General features: G+C 41.9%; 1 protein-coding gene across 1 annotated transcript in view; it reads left to right on the top strand.

Annotated features, from left to right (window-relative positions):
• Positions 1-16,198, top strand: part of RNF130 (ring finger protein 130) — a 54,776-nt gene continuing 38,578 nt past the window's right edge. The window contains exons 1-2 of the mRNA XM_066614934.1: positions 1-1,079; positions 14,556-14,747. Coding sequence (XP_066471031.1) covers positions 827-1,079; positions 14,556-14,747 — 445 coding nt within the window. The 5' untranslated portion in view covers positions 1-826. The remainder of the gene's footprint in view (positions 1,080-14,555; positions 14,748-16,198) is intronic.

Genomic DNA, 16,198 nt, shown 5'->3' with positions numbered 1-16,198 from the left:
ACGGTTTGCTTTGGGGGTGGGGCCGCGTGAGGGTTGGGGCGCGCGCTAGCAGGTGAGCGCGCCTCCATGAAGCTCCTGCAGTGGGGTTGTGGAGGCGGTGAGGAGGCTGCGTGTGGAGCAGGGCTCCGCCTCGGCGCCCAGCAGTGAGCCTGACGGCGCTGGACGCTGAACCGCCTCGCTCCCGAGGCGCAGCAGGAGCTGAGGAGGAAGAGCGGCTGGCAGCGGCGGCGACGGTTGTGTCTCGCGTGCCTCAAGCCACAGCGCCGCCGAATCCACGACTTCCCCGCCCTCCTCGGCGGCCGCCTGCGAAGAGACAAAGCCCCGCCAGGCTCCTTCCTCGCCTGCCCGGCTGACGTGCCCAGGAGAGGCAGGCAGGCCGGCCGGCCGGCCCACCACGCTGGTTCCTGCCCTTCCCTTGGAAAGCGGGGTGCAGAACCGCTCGGCCTCCTGGGCACCGTCCTCCGCCTCAAGCTTCGGCTCTTGGTCCTGCTCCCCCCGCCCGGCTGTTGCCGCGCCGCTCTTCCTGTCAGCTGCGGCAGCGCTCTGTGCATCTCCAGGCTGCCTCCTTCTGATGTGTGCCCAGCTGTGTGGGGAGGAGAGAATTGCCCTCGCCCCTGTGGTCTGCAGCCTCCTCCAGCCCTGAATGGATGGAAGGGGCCAGACGCCGAGAAGCGGGGCCGTCCTGCCCCTCCTGTGGCTTTAGTCCCTTCTGACTGTGGCCTGGACTCTGGAAAATGTGTTTTCATGTGCATACGTATAAATAAATTCTTGATTCATTAGAGTTTTGGAAGATCCAATTGAACAGCTTTTTTTTAAAGGGCCAAAAATGTTCCTGAAGTGGGTTTTGCCTTATCGTAGCCACCTACCTGCTGTGCCCTTTTTGGTCCTGTTTAATTCTTATGCTCTCCTAGCTAGTGCAGATAATGGCAATCAGCTTTATACAGCAGCTCTCATAAATGTGACTTTGTCCAATCCTGATCGTTCCGCTTGGTATGTACATGATCACGGGCGCTATGGACAGGATTCTCCCAAAGTAGCTGTCAAAGGCCTGCTTCTGGCACCTTTGCCAATCAATGGAGGTAAGGCTTTCCTTGACCTTTAACTGTAACTGGGATGCATCTTTGAAACAGTAAGCTGAGTTTAATGTGCACGTCTAAATGTTCCCAAAAAAATAATTGGAAACATCCTCCTTTTCTTAAAATTCCAGAGGTTCAAGATGGATTACCATTCTCTTGTTTTGAGGAATCTGTAATGTCAAAAATCATTGGTGTGATATTGTGAGATCGCATAAGATGACCGTGATATATTCTGTGGTTTTTTAGGCGTATACTAAAAAATCCAGAGTGTAATTATGAGAAACACACTGTTGTAACATGTACTGTGTAAGTATATGCATCGGCCATTGGGACTGACTGAAACTGCCTGTCAAATTGTCCCTTGAAGGCAAACTTGGGTTTTCTGCCATGTAATGTGCAAATTGGCCCTTAGTGATTATTCAAGGACATTGAACAGAAAAGTCAAAGCTCCCCCCCCCCATCAAAATCTAGCATTGCACTGCAGGTTTTCCTTTTGAAAAAGAAAATGTTGCTGTGTTATGTGGTCTTGGAGGATGCAGAATAAAAAATTGATTTTTCTGGTGACTAACATCAGGTGTGTATTATATTCAGTACAATCAGCAGTTGATCCACATCAATCAATGCTGTTTGATTTTTCTTTGCTGGTTCTGGAAAAGGGAATGGGGGAACAGAAGAACTCTCCTAGGAAAGTGCTGGTTTTACTCCTGGGTAATTGAATATTATTGCAGTGTTCAAAACATTAGTCTTTCTCTTATCTTGTGTAACGGTCATGTATTTTTTTCAGCTAACATTGCGTGGAAATTGGTTCATTTGCTTTGTGAAGTATGTTTGCCTCATACAATACGTTTACTGACTTGAACACTTTTATTCTAGAAAACGTTTATTACTGTTTTGTAACTATAAGGAAGTACAAGGTGACTTATAAACTGGATTTAAAACAATAAATCAAAAAGTAAAATTTAAAATCGAAACCAATGTTCACCACACAGTCACAAATAGGAGAGCCAAGAAATACAAAATCTCAAAGCAATTAATTACAAGCCTGCTGAATAAAGCTCTGTCTTTAAAAGGCATAGAAAGATAGGTAGTCTGGGTGCCAAACACATTTCTGGGGGAGGGTTGCACATCTTGAGGGCCACCGTGAAGATGACCTTCTTGTACATCATCGACTATCAAATGTTGGTGGATATACAGGAGGCCCTCCTTAGCTTATCTTAATGACTAGGCAAGTTCATATGGGAGCAGATGGTCCTTTAAGTTTCCTTGCCATAAACGTCTAGGACTTTTAAAGCTTATCAGCATTTGAATTGCACCTGGCACTGGACTAGGTGCTAGAAAAGTTACTTGTTCTTGAAAACTGACCTGAGTCAGAACTTAAGCAACAGCATTTTGTAGCAGCTGTAGCTTCCAAACAGACTTCAAAGGCAGCCCCATGTAGAAGACATTGCAGTAGGGCAGACAGAACATGACTGACCCAGGGTTCACTTCTTTAGGATTAGGCACAGATAGTGCACCAGTCTGCACCAGTCTTGGGGCACAGATGGTGCACCCGGAAACAAAGAGTGGGTGTCAATGGGCAATTTTCACAATGGAGAGAGGTGAAAAGTGGTGTGCCCCAAGGATCTGTCCTGGGATCAGTGCTCTTCAATCTCTTCATAAATGACCTGGAGACAGGGTTGAGCAGTGAGGTGGCTAAGTTTGCAGACAACACCAAACTTTTCTGAGTGGTAAAGACCAGAAGTGATTGTGAGGAGCTCCAGAAGGATCTCTCCAAACTGGCAGAATGGGAAGCAAAATGACAGATGTGTTTCAGTGTAAGTAAGTGTAAAGTCATGCACATTGGGACAAAAAATCAAAACTTCACATATAGGCTGATGGGTTCTGAGCTGTCTGTGACAGATCAGGAGAGAGATCTTGGGGTGGTGGTGTACAGGTTGATGAAAGTGTCGACCCAATGTGCGGCGGCAGTAAAGAAGGCCAATTCTATGCTTGGGATCATTAGAAAAGGTATTGAGAACAAAACGGCTAATATTATAATGCCGTTGTACAAATAGATGGTAAGACCACACTTGGAGTATTGTGTCCAGTTCTGGTCACCACATCTCAAAAAGGATATGGTGGAAATGGAAAAGGTGCAAAAGAGAGCGACTAAGATGATTACTGGGCTCGTACACCTTCCTTATGAGGAAAGGCTATGGTGTTTGGGCCTCTTCAGCCTAGAAAAGAGATGCCTGAGGGGGGACATGATTGAGACATACAAAATTATGCATGGGAAGGATAAAGTGGATGGTGAGATGCTCTTTACACTCTCACATAACACCAGAACCAGGGGACATTCGCTAAAATTGAGTGTTGGGAGAGTTAGGACAGACAAAAGAAAATATTTCTTTACTCAGCGTGTGGTTGGTCTGTGGAACTCTGCTGCAGCATGTGGTGACGGCATCTGGCCTGGAAGCCTTTAAAAGGGGATTGGACAAGTTTCTGGAGGAAAAATCCATTACAGGTTACAAGCCATGATGTGTATGTGCAACCCCCTGATTTTAGAAATGGGCTATGTCAGAATGCCAGATGCAAGGGAGGGCACCAGGATGCAGATCTCTTGTTATCTGGTGTGCTCCCTGGGGCGTTTGGTGGGCTGCTGTGAGATACAGGAAGCTGGACTAGATGGGCCTATGGCCTGATCTAGTGGGGCTGTTCTTATGTTCTTATTTGTAAACATAAAGCAGTGAATACAAAAAAAAATCCAACTTAAGGCTGCAGCAAGCAATAACAGTACTTGTCAATTTCAGGGAGCAAAAAGAAACCTAGTAGAAACTGTCAGAGTGTCTAAAACTGTAACTAGTGAACCATTTTGGATGAAAAGTTGCAGGATTTTGCCAGAAAAGTTCCTGTAAGGAGCATTCCCAAGTTATACCTGACCCAGGCCATTTAGGTCTTTATAGATAATAGCCAACACTTCAAACCCTTGCTGTCTTAGAAGGTATGTGACATATCAGATGTAAATGATGGTAAGCAACCTGGCCATACCACCTAGATCCTCAGAAGCAAACTTGGGTCTAGGAGCATTTACAGTCTAGAAATCTTCTTCAATTCTAGCCAGAACAGACAATCTAACCTCTGCCAGATTCATTTTAGTAGAAAGCTGTCTCTCTTAATCCTTTAAAAATCAATCTCAATGACTACTGTTGTATTGATTTAGAATCTGGTAAAACGTACTCTGAAAGTGCAAAAAAGTGCCCTAGCCTACTCAAAATAGACCACATCTTTTTCTTTTTTTTAATAACTAGGGCAATATCTTAAGATATGGTTCTAAAATAAGGTGATAAAATAATTTGATATCATAGATCACTTACAACGTTCCCTTTAACTTGTATAAAATAAGTGCTCAAATATATTAGCAGATTCTGGTACATGGGACTTTGAATTCCTTCCACAACTCAAACCTGATTCAGAAAAAGGGGGGAACTAATGAGATGTTAATATAAGGCTTTGCATCCTGAGCACACAATTTAATATCTCGGTAAGTGTGCTTTTGGTGCCCTGAAAAGTGATTTTAGAAATAATTAAATACTGTAATCAGAGTGTTGACATAGAGGTCAAAGAGAATATGTTGACAATGAATCTTTTTGTGCATTTCCTTATTGGCAGTACACTGTGAGATTTAGGCCTTTAATTTTTCTGCCTATTGTTTTTTCTACCTCCTCGTTTCATAGAGTTTCTTCTCATCTTTCTTCTTTGATTTTTCTCTCTTTTGTTTGTGTGCTCCTTGTAGCAATTAATTTTAAACCTGGTGTGCTTCATTTCCATACACTTATTCTTTTTCTCTTTTCAGCCATTAACCTTACGTAAATACTGACTTTTTTATTGTAAATGTTTAATATCTGAGATCAGTTTTTAAAAGGGGACAGCACATTTGCTCTGAGATAATCTGTTTGAGGTTACCTGTAATAAACACTGTGTCTTATGTAATGCAGTGCTCACTTCTAAAAGGAAATCTTAACTTTTTAAGAAATATTGATGGGAGTGCCTAAGTGAATCTGAATTTCCTAGGTCACAAATTGTTTCAGTCACCATTACTTGTTTGAATTTACTTGTGTCAGCTTAACTTCATGCAATCCCAACTCTAGCCAGACACAGAGTAAACATCCAGCCTGCAAGACACAATTTGAGAGACATGAGTGTATTGATGACTCTGAAGTCTGTATCCCAATTATTGGATGTATGTGCTGAATGATAAGGGGATTTCATGGTAATATTGGATTATGAAAAGTTGCTTATAGCTGACCTCTGGTACTTGTCAGGGTTGAGCGAACCCACTTGAGTGTGGTTTCCTGAACATCTTCTGGGCCTTGAAACAGGCACAGTTCACAGGACTGAGGGTTATAGAAAGCACATAGCATTATCTTAATACTCAGAACAGAAACTGCAGGGTAGATAAGTTACCTTAATAAACGAGAAGAGATTGTCATCCTCTGTCATCAATACAACAAACTGTAGTCAGATGCCGCATTCACATCATTCTACATTGCAGCAGTTGGGATGGGAATTCTGAATCTGCATTTTACTTCAACTCTCAATAGAATATTTCTGTTTCTGCTCTTGTGTCAAAGACTCTCATTCAGGGGATGCACACTAATGAATTGTGGTAGTTTGCACTTCCCTTATGAGAAGTTGTTGCCTCTGAAAGACCTCTTCACAGTCTGAAGACCTACTGCTCCTCTGCCATTTAAATAGCAAGAGTGGAAGTCTTGTTAAGTATTGACTTATTCAGGAAACATCAAAAAGGAAGAATATGAAGGATATTTCTGAAGGGCAATGTTTTGACTGAATTTTTTACTTTCTAATGAAAGAATTTTTTTTTATCTTTTAGGGAGGATTTTAATGTGTCCTTTTGTAATGTTATAGGATTTTAATGTGTCCTTTTGTAATGTATCTTGAATTCAAAATGGTGAAGTAACCAAATACTGATCTCATTACCAGGGAATGGAAAGGGGATTGAATGGCCTCTCCTGTTTTGCCTTCTACCTCTGACTTCAGTGTTCTGGAATCATACCCTAAGCCAGGGGTGCTCAAACTTTCAACTTTAGGGATGCTGGACCTTTAACAAGTGTATAGAAGAGAGAATTTCAGCAGGTTTAACTTGTCATCCCACAGATGACAAGCTGCACCTGCTGAAATTATCGCTCCTACACAATTTTAAAGGTCCAGGATCCCTAAAGTTGAAAGTTTGAGCACCCCTGCCCTAAGCTATGTTCTGGAGGCATACCCTTTGCCTCATGGGACTGGTCAGCTTCAGCTCGACCCCTCAACGCTCCAGAGTTGCGTGCTTTTTACAGTGTTTTCAGAATCTAGTGGCCACTGAAGTACAGAAATTAATGGCCTCTCCTGAGAGGGTTCTGACTCTATTGGGAATCCTAATCCCACCCACAGACAGATTAGAAAGACCAAACACTATAGAGAGTGGAAAGCAGCAGCTCATGCCTGTCAGATGGCAAGCAAGCTAAGATTGGCTACAAGGCCTCCTCCATTATCTGTTCTCTCTTCCCTCACTCTCTAAACCTCTCTCAAGAATCATTAGCTCTGAATCTGACTGGCATCCTTCCTTTCAGCCCAAGACTCTGAAGGAGAGGAGGTAACAGACCACCAGGGTATTACCAAATGAGCTTGGTTGTTTAGGGGAATTAGTATACCTGCTCTATTGGAACACTGGGACCTTAGACTGGACGCAAACCAGCATTCTGCAGAAATTCCTTTTAAAGAAGAAAGTGAGAGAAATATTCCAATAAATGATCACAGCTTTATTAAAAGAGTCACAAAATAGATATACAAAAGAATCAGTAAAGGACTATTGTACTGCCCTATCCAAAGTATCCTATAGTGGTGAGTGCAGTGTTGTGTGAGTGTTTTTGGTGCATCCGAAGAAATCAGAAAGAGGAATGGTAGGGAATGATGTCGGGTCCCTGTTCTGCCAACCCTAGCTGCTAGCTAAAGATGGGGAGAGAAGGGAACGGGGGGGGGGGGGTGAGGGAAGAGAAAGAGTTCAAAGTGCAAGACATAGCTACCTGTCTGGGTGTCTGGTCTATGAGCAGCAGTTTCTGTGAGCAGCGTGTGTGGACACCCGGAGAGTGACCCAGTGTTTGGGCACTCAGGAGAGTGACCATTTGCTAGTTAAACCTCCTTAGTATTTAAGGATATTGAAAAGCTGCTTATGTGTAAGCAGAATGTTTGGGGGATAAATGTGTAAGTTAGGGTGTTTGCTTTTAATGTATGAATAGGTAACTTGGTAATGAATGAAGGGAATTCCTCTTAATCAACCAGGATGCAGTAAACAGGGTGTCAGCTAAAATACAGATTAGCCCTTTGGTGCCAGAGGATGTCTGGAAACTTAAAGTGAGGTTTACCTAAGTTAATGCAAAATACAGATATAATCCAATGTTTTGGTACAAAATACAGAAGTTACTGGAATTGCATTCAGGAAAGCAAACACCAACTGAAGATACAATGGAAAACTGTCTGACAGGATTACTGAGTTTCATTCAACTAGAGCAGGGGTGTTCAAAGTTTTTGGCAGGAGGGCCACATGGTCTTTCTGACACTGTGTCGGGGGCCTGGGAAAAAGAGAACTAATTTACATTTAAAATTTGAATAAATTTGCATAAGTTTACATAAATGAATACATTAAAGATGGAACTTGTATGAATGAATGAAAGTCTTGCAATAGCTCAAGGCCTATAAAAGGCCTTGAACAAACCAAGGTTGGCCTTTGCTTTGCCGCTGCTACTGCATCACAGATGTGAAACAACAAGCAGTGGAGGGAACCCTCATCCACAGCTCATGTGAGACGTCAAACAGTTGCCCTCACGCTGAGAGCAGTTGTGTCGGGCCAATGTGGGCTCCAACAAAACTCTAGAGGGCCAGAGGCTCATTGGAGACTGAGGGCTCCCTGAGGGCTGCATTGAGAGGCCTCGAGGGCCGCAAGTGGCCCCAGGGCCGGGGTTTGGGCACCCATGAACTAGAGATACAATGTAGGATTATCAATTTCCTTCCAGAATGTGTGATTTTGAGGGGAAAAGAGGGAATACAAACAACCAAGAGTCTGAGCTTGACCAAAGTGGAAATGTGGCCTGTAGGCCAGTGTTTTCTGGGAGAATTGTTCATTTTGCAAGCTGGCATCCATATATGAAAGCCTCTAAAATGTTTCTGGATGTCACAGTAGCGTAACCAGAAATACAATAAAATGGGGGGGGGATTTTCCCATAACAAAGTTTGGTGCCACTTTAACAAGGTTTGATACCCGTAACAAGGTTTGATGCCACTTTAGCTGTCCTGAAGTAGCCTTTGCTGGTTTTCAGGGCCATCCTCCCATAGGCCAAGAACCTGACCTAGGCTGAAGAAGACATCCTTAAGCATTTCAAAGAGGAGTTTAAAGAGAGTGCCTTGCCTGCAGCCTTCCTTGTGGATTATTCTGTTCAATTCACTGCTTGAGCTATGGCTTCTGAGATTGTGATTAGGCATAATATGGGGCAAAGAAATGGGACATTGATCTTCATTCCCATCTTGCTTCCCTTTTCCAAAAGCATGCCCTTTGGTGATTCCCTCAATCCCATCCTTGTGGACATGAAACAAAGAAGGCCTTACTCACTAGGAAGTGTAGCTTTCAAGGGGCAGCAGTCCTTTCGGGAGTGTCAAATAAGTATTTAAACGCAAGGGCTGTCCTTGAAGACTGTTCTGCTCTGCCATATCCCATCAGCAAAGAGCTGTCCTGGAACACCTGGAGAATAGGGAAATTTGGTCCTACCTATGAATTCCCCTTCTCAGTTGTTCCAGAATGGCTCAGTCTTCGCACCCAGGTTGAATCAAGGTTAGCTCACTGCCAAGGGGAGGAACCATGCACAAGCAAAGACTAAGCCACCCTGGAACCCTGATGAGGGGAATTCACAGGGAGGACAGCATTTCCCCAGTAGTCACTGAAAAGTGTAGCAGGAGAAACATCTGCAAGAATCTGTACCAAATGTTTAAGAAAAATAAATATTTGTTTTATGATTGAGAAATGTGTATCTTAGATATCAAATCTTTCAGGGATGGTAACTGTATTGATCTCCAGTAGTTCATCATAGAGGCAACTTTGACAAGTGTCTGATCAGCACTGTCTGTGAGCTGGTAACCAGGGCCTAGGAGACGGGGTAAAGGGGGTAATTTGTACCCGGGCCCAGGGTCAGAAATGGGGCCCAGGAGTCAAAGGAGGGAGCCCAGAAAGTTCCTGAGATCTGACATTTTCCTATCTCACCTGAATTCGCTGCCTGCACATGATACTGGGGGCCCAACCAGTTGCAGTGGCAACTGCTGCTGCAAGCCATACACACCAGGGCCAGGAATGCATCCATGACCCTCCTTACCACAGTGTCAAATCTGGAAGGAAACTGGCCTGATGCAGTAGCTCTTCAACTTGTGGATCCAGTAACCATGAAGAAGTGGATAGGAGCTCAGAGACCCAGCTGCAGGGCTACAGGTGCTGCAGAAGTTCATTTTGGTGCACACAGGACACTTTCCATCTTAGTGTGAACCTACATACAATGATGCTAATTTCTGCAATGGATTTTCTATATTTCAAAGATTTTAGAGAGACTTGGGAGTATTCTTGGTTTTCCATATTACTTTATTTAAATGCCAATGCGCATGATTGGGTGGACCTGGGTTCCACATCAAGAAGCCTGGTATACCTGGTCTCCAAAGACTATTGGCACCCTTCCCTTGCTTTATTTTCCCTCCATTCTACCTACCTCCATTGCACCCCTCCCCCTTGGGGAAGGGGCTCAAAAGAAACTGATAAAATTCCTCTCAGAAGCCCTGCTGGTAACCAATGTGCTGCAATATTGCTATGCAGAGTACAATACTAGTTTGAGGTTAAGATTTGTCCTCTTGAGCTAATTGTGCTGCAGTGGTTCGCCTACTTTTTTGCACTGGGACCCACTTTTTAGAATGACCACCAGAAGTGATGTCATCAAGCTGGAAAATTTTTAATACCTCATATGACAAAAATCAAATCTAATTAAGTAAATTGAAAGTTTACAATAAGCATAAATTTAACTATTTAAAATAAAGAAGAACCCTCCTAACCCTCCCAAGCAGTTGCTGCTCTCTTTAAAACAATTTCCCCAAACATTCCAAAGGCTGCAATACCATCCACACTTTGTTTTTCTTTAAGGGTACCAAGTATGATTAAGTTGTGCAATTTTTCTGAAAGTAGCCCCAAAGTCTGCATTTATACTAGAACAGTGTTTCTCAAACTGTGGATCAGGACCCACTAGGTAAGTCGGGACCCACTAGGTGAGCCACAAACCAATTTCACGTGGGTCCCCATTCACTTCAAAGTTTTTTTAAAAAATATGTTAGACTTGATGCTACCATGGTATGTGACTGCATTTGGGGAAATGTTACAGATTTGTACTTTTAACAAGCTATTATGTATAGTCTTTTAACAATGATAGTAAATGGACTTTCTCCTGGGTGAGTGCGGGTAAGATTGCAGCCTAGGATTGTTAAAAATTTTCCTGCTTGATGATGTCATTTATGGTCATGGTCCTGACAAATTCTCATTCTAAAAAGTGGGTTCTGGTGCTAAAAGTGTGAGAACCACTGTACTAAAACATACATAATATGTTTGCTTCTAACAGACACAATACCAGGGAAAAAAAGTATCAGTACAGTTCCCTGCATACTAAACAAGCAGGAGTGATGATGGCAATGCATGCTTCTGCATATTTAGAACAACCAGTAATCACTTACAGTACTTTGCTGTTGAACAAGTATTAGAAAGATCAGGTGTGCTGTGTTAGCATTGAACCACACCATCAAACAAATGACTTACTTGTGTGAAAGATGAGGCCTTGGTCAATATGGACTGTTAGACTATGGCAGGCTGGGTTCTGGTGACTTAATTCTAAATCTATCGGAAGTGAACTGGGGCACAGTAATGCACAGATGGTGATTCAGTCCAAGGAGTCTTAGAAAATGACCTAGTGCAAGTGATGGAATTTGGCCTTTTATTGAAATGAGAGAAAACATTTTATATATTGATCTTTTTTTGCAATTTTGAAATGACACAAATGACTTCAGATTGCATCTTTTTGTAAGTGATTTGTATAAGCTTGAAATTACTCTTAAATTGCTTTTCATTATGTCATGGAAACTTTCCAGCAAGTATATGTTCTGAGTAAAAAATAATATACATTACAAATAGATTCTGAATAACTGATCATAGATGATAGATGATAATGGACAACTATTGACTCTTAAACTTGCTGACTTGGTTGTCTGTGTCCCTTACAATGTTGATTGATATGTCTTGGCACTTGAGGTGTATAATAGTCTCTCTTAGTTCCAGTAAATCTTGAAAGATTCTATAAGCTGATACAGAGGTCAGCTTGCTGTTCTAATTATCTCCACTTTCCTGATATAGACACTTAGTGTTGCTTATAGTAAAACACTATTTACTAACTCAGTGGTTCTCAAACTTTTTGGGATATTTATCCCAAAATAATAAATACTATTTATTTAGTAATATTTATTATTTATTTATAATACTTATATTATATTATATTATATTATATTATATTATATTATATTATATTATAATTATTTAGTAATAAATATTATCCCATAGTAAGTCTTTGCAGGGGAGGGGTGAGTGAGGGCAGTGACATGATCCCCAGGATCGTGTCGCTAATAGGGGCAGTGTGGGGGTGCTTGTACTTACAAAGTGTTTGGGCAAGCAGCAGGAGGTTTGGGAAGCCCCACGCAGGGCTCCCTGAGGCTTGGAATGTGAGAAAAAGCAAGTGCAAACCACCTCCTGGTTGTGTTCACAAACCAGAAGTGGTTTGTGCTTGCTTTTTATCAACATTCCAGACCTTGTTGAGTCCTGCAGAGGGCTGCGTTGAGCTTCCCACACCTCCTGCTTCTTGCCCTAGTACTTTGTAAGTACAAGCATCCCTCTCGTCTCCTTTAGCGATGTCGTGATCCTGGGTATCATGTTACTGCCTCTCCCCTTACCCCGCCCCTTAAAGGGACGGGGAAACTTTACATGAACTTTTGGGTTGCAACCAGTTATACAGATCCTTGTAACTGCTTGGGATACATCTTGTAGCATTTGACTTCCAAAATATGTTTTCTATTTTATGCCTTAATTTTTTTTTCTAACAAAACTATTAACAGTCTTGTAAACATGCTTGGTAAGAGAGAATAAGAAGGAGGTGGATGAGCTTGCAGCAGTTACCTTGAATTTTGTTCCAGTGTGAAATCTGGTTAACCTATCAGCATCTGCTGTGTCAGAGCAGTCCTGAGAGTGACAGACAGTTGGGTCATGCTGAAGTTCAGCTGGTTGGAGATAGGAGATACTGTCGGATGCAGCCTTTGTCCTGCTGCCAGCTAAATGAGCAGTTGTGGTCACCACCATCTTCTTCCCTTTACTTCTCTGCTCTCCTGTTTAGAAATCAAGGAGCATGACCTTGGGGTTGGGTAGCCCTATCTATGGAAAGAACCTGAGGAAGGATGATGACAGCAGCAGGAGCATAAAAGATTGTGGTAGAACCAGAGTGTGGTGTCTGCTGCTTGTATTCCTTAAAGGTAGCTTATAGGTTCAAGCTGTGAAGAACAAATTACCCAGGCCTACAAAATCGAGGGTCAGGGAAGTTTTTCCCAAAATTTATGGTGGTTTGATATGAATTTGGGGTGCTGATTCCAAAAATGGTATTCGTTTTGCCCTATCACATCTAATTTTGGAGATATGGCATAGTTTCATTAGTGAATGGTTCAAGCAGCTTCCTTATGAGGAAGCCATGGTGTAGGCTTTTGGAACTGGTGTAACGTTTAAGGAAGCAAAATGTGTGTTGGCCTGTGTTATAAAGGAGGTCTGGTGTAGAGGGTTGAGCCTCTGTTTGCCTGAAGATAACATCCGAATGTCGTCAGTTCGAGGCCACCGGCACCGTGAATGGTGAGACCTTGTAGCAGCTGACAAGCCCAGCCAAGTTATTCCACCTGCTCTTGGAGAGATGGAGCTGCTTGTCAACCTGTGTGGGAGGAATCTGGAGGCCAGCAAGTGATAACAGACCATAAAAGATCCATCTGAAATGTTGTGTGGATCTTGAAAGATAGAACCTTTCTTCAATTGTAAAAATCCTACAGGGATTTAGAACAGCCTGCCTATGTAAACTGCCTTGAATTAAAGTCTGAGGAGAAATCTGATGACCAAGAAAGGCGGTATTTAAATGCCTGTATTATTATTATTCCAAATAACAGATAGATGAGTAGAGCTGTCTTGATTTAACTGCTGTTTCATCATCATGCTTTAGTTCGGATTATTACCTTTTAGTGTAGTGCTGTAGTGTTTGTTTGACAGTAGATATAAAAGAGAGGGATTTGACATCTGTTTTTTTTCCAAGTTTAATGGAATCGTCCATATCTTTGCACCTGTTATAAATGGTAGTGAATTGATATAGTTCTGCCCTTCTCCCTACCATGTAACATGTTTTCTAGAGAAAATTCTGAGCTCTGCTACTTTTTAAAAAGTGAATGTGGGTGAAACTTGAACAAAGTTGCCTATCTTAATGTTCTGCATTATAGTAGGGAGGAGTGTGACAAACGCATATGGAGGGCAGTAGTAGTTGGGGGGTAGCAAGCTCTTCTGTGTCCATAAGTTTTATGATGAAGAAAAATTATGAAGAAAAATAAGCAGGCCCAACATTTCTAATTACCTTTGTAATATATTCAGCTGCATTCTGTACTAGGCTTTTAAAATCAGTCTTCACATGACAAAAAAGCAAAATGTGTATGGGAACCTGCTGAGTAGGACAGTTTCTCATTGGTATTCCAGGGAAATTTGCATTGAACTCTTATTCTTAAATCACACAAAAGAGCACAAAAGGAAAGCTCTCTCAGAGATAATGAAATTGAAAGTTCCTGTGATGTGGCACAGGTGCAGCAGAGAAAAAGACTGCATTTATTGTGTTCCTTTTAAGTTCAGTTTACTAGAGACAAAAATCTGCAGATATATTTCACAGTACATTAATGGCTAATCTTAATAAACACTCAATAGGCCTAATTTTATAACAACCAATATCATTATCCACTAATCTGTTATTATAAAGTTAAATGAGATAGTATTAGTAATTGGTTTCAGTTCTGTAGTGGAACAGACCTTTAGCTGTGTATTCCCGTGGTTCATGAACAATTAATGCCTCACTTCTCCCTTGTACTGTGTGTGTTCTTCTGGGAAGTGTGTGTGTGTGTGTGTGTTTACTGGCAGTTACAAACCTCTTCAAGTATATATTTAACACTTCCAAATTAATGCACCACTTTAAAAATAGCTTTCAATTATGCAGATGGGTTTCAGTTGTCTCCAGAGAATAAACAGAGAATGCACAGTTTGTTGCATATGGTTTTTTTAACTTTTATGAACAAACTAATAGAGGTTTCTTATTTTAGTTGCAGATCGTTTAGGCTGTGATCCGCGAACTCGGTTTCAGGTTCCTCCGAACACCAAGTGGATTGCCCTTCTGCAGCGAGGAAATTGCACCTTTAGGCAGAAAATACTGCGGGCAGCTTTACACAATGCTTCAGCTGTGGTAATCTACAACAATGTATCTGGCGAGGACCCTGTCACGATGACTCATCAAGGTAGAATCTAAGATGTCAGATCCTCTTCCTGCTCCTTTATTCTCTCACTTTTTTGAATTTGTATTTGAGAATTGTATTTGAGCATGTCTTTCAAATGGCTAACAATGTAAGCAAATACTATCTTTATTCAGCAAGGAACTTCATTTTCACTTTTTTTTAATGTAATACAGTACTCATACTGCCTATCTCCACTACCTAGGTGACCACAGCACTTTGCCAGATCTTCTTTATATGCACACTATCTTGTGGCAGAGAGAGGGAACAATGTGCTGAGATTCACACCTGCTGGTGGAGAAGCTGGGAGGGAAGGGGACAGACATTTAGAGCAATCAGTGCTGGAAGCCTACCTTCACAAAATGTTGCTATATTCAAATACAGGTTGAGACTCATTCACAAGGCTTCCGTTCCCAGAACTCACGTGGATGGCAAAAAACGCACTGTAGCAAATCAGTTTAAAAAACAAAGTCTCTTGCTCAGGTGTTTTAAAAACAGCCTCGCTGACCTTTTGAAATGCACACAGACTCAATCAGTCTCTCTCCAGGAGCTTAGGCTTCACTAGGAGACAGCAATCCCTCCCTTCAACAGGAGCCCCAGCAAGGGGGAAAGAATGGAGAAGGTGATAATCGCTGCCATTTAACCTTCTTTCACGTGCTCAGGGGAAGGGAGTAGTGAAGCCTGCAGAGAAAGTGATTGATGGATTGTCAGCCGGCTGCCCTCTCTCACATTATTAAAGGACTGTTTTCCTTTAATATAAAGGGTCCTTCTCATCAACTTTGAGATAGAAAAATCTGTGGATACTTAGGTTATACCTGTAATCACTTGTATGTCTCTCTGCAACAGTAAAAATCAGTTTTTTTAAACTTTGATTTTAAAGGGGTGTGTTTTTCCCCTTCTCCAGGGATCAGCACATTCCTTCTCATTTGTAGGGGCCATTTGTGTTGAGTCAAATCTGTATATAAAAAATCCTTGTATAATAAGGCTGGACCTGTATAGATTACTCGGGGTCTAGTTGCAGATAGCACAGTCCAACAGACTATCTACTGTTAGTGGTGCACCTTTTCATCTCTATGCATAGGGAGTGCTTTCTGAATTGGATTATAGGAGATGAGGTGTTTTGAATTCTGATTGTAATTCTCGAGTACCTCAGTCTTTTTCTGTTATCGCATTTATAGCATACAAGAATGTTTGATTGGTCTTTCATTTTACCAATAAGAACATTGTATAACGTGCAGCAGCTGCATACTGTGTTACTAGAACAAGGAAAGAATTGATGTTATCTTCATTTATTGAATTATTACCCCAGTAATATTTACTCTTATTTTCACCTATTTGGGGACTGCAAATTTGAATCCTATCTTATTGCTAGGCCTAGACCTTTAATAAAATAATAATAATCTGAGGATTGTTATGGTTGACGTGGAGCACATGCCTTTCATATGTGAAATAGACAC

This window comes from Tiliqua scincoides, chromosome 2 (assembly GCF_035046505.1).
Source record: "Tiliqua scincoides isolate rTilSci1 chromosome 2, rTilSci1.hap2, whole genome shotgun sequence".
Lineage (NCBI taxonomy): Eukaryota > Metazoa > Chordata > Lepidosauria > Squamata > Scincidae > Tiliqua > Tiliqua scincoides.
Note: the sequence above shows the minus strand (reverse complement) of the source record. Positions and strands in the feature narration are given on the sequence as shown.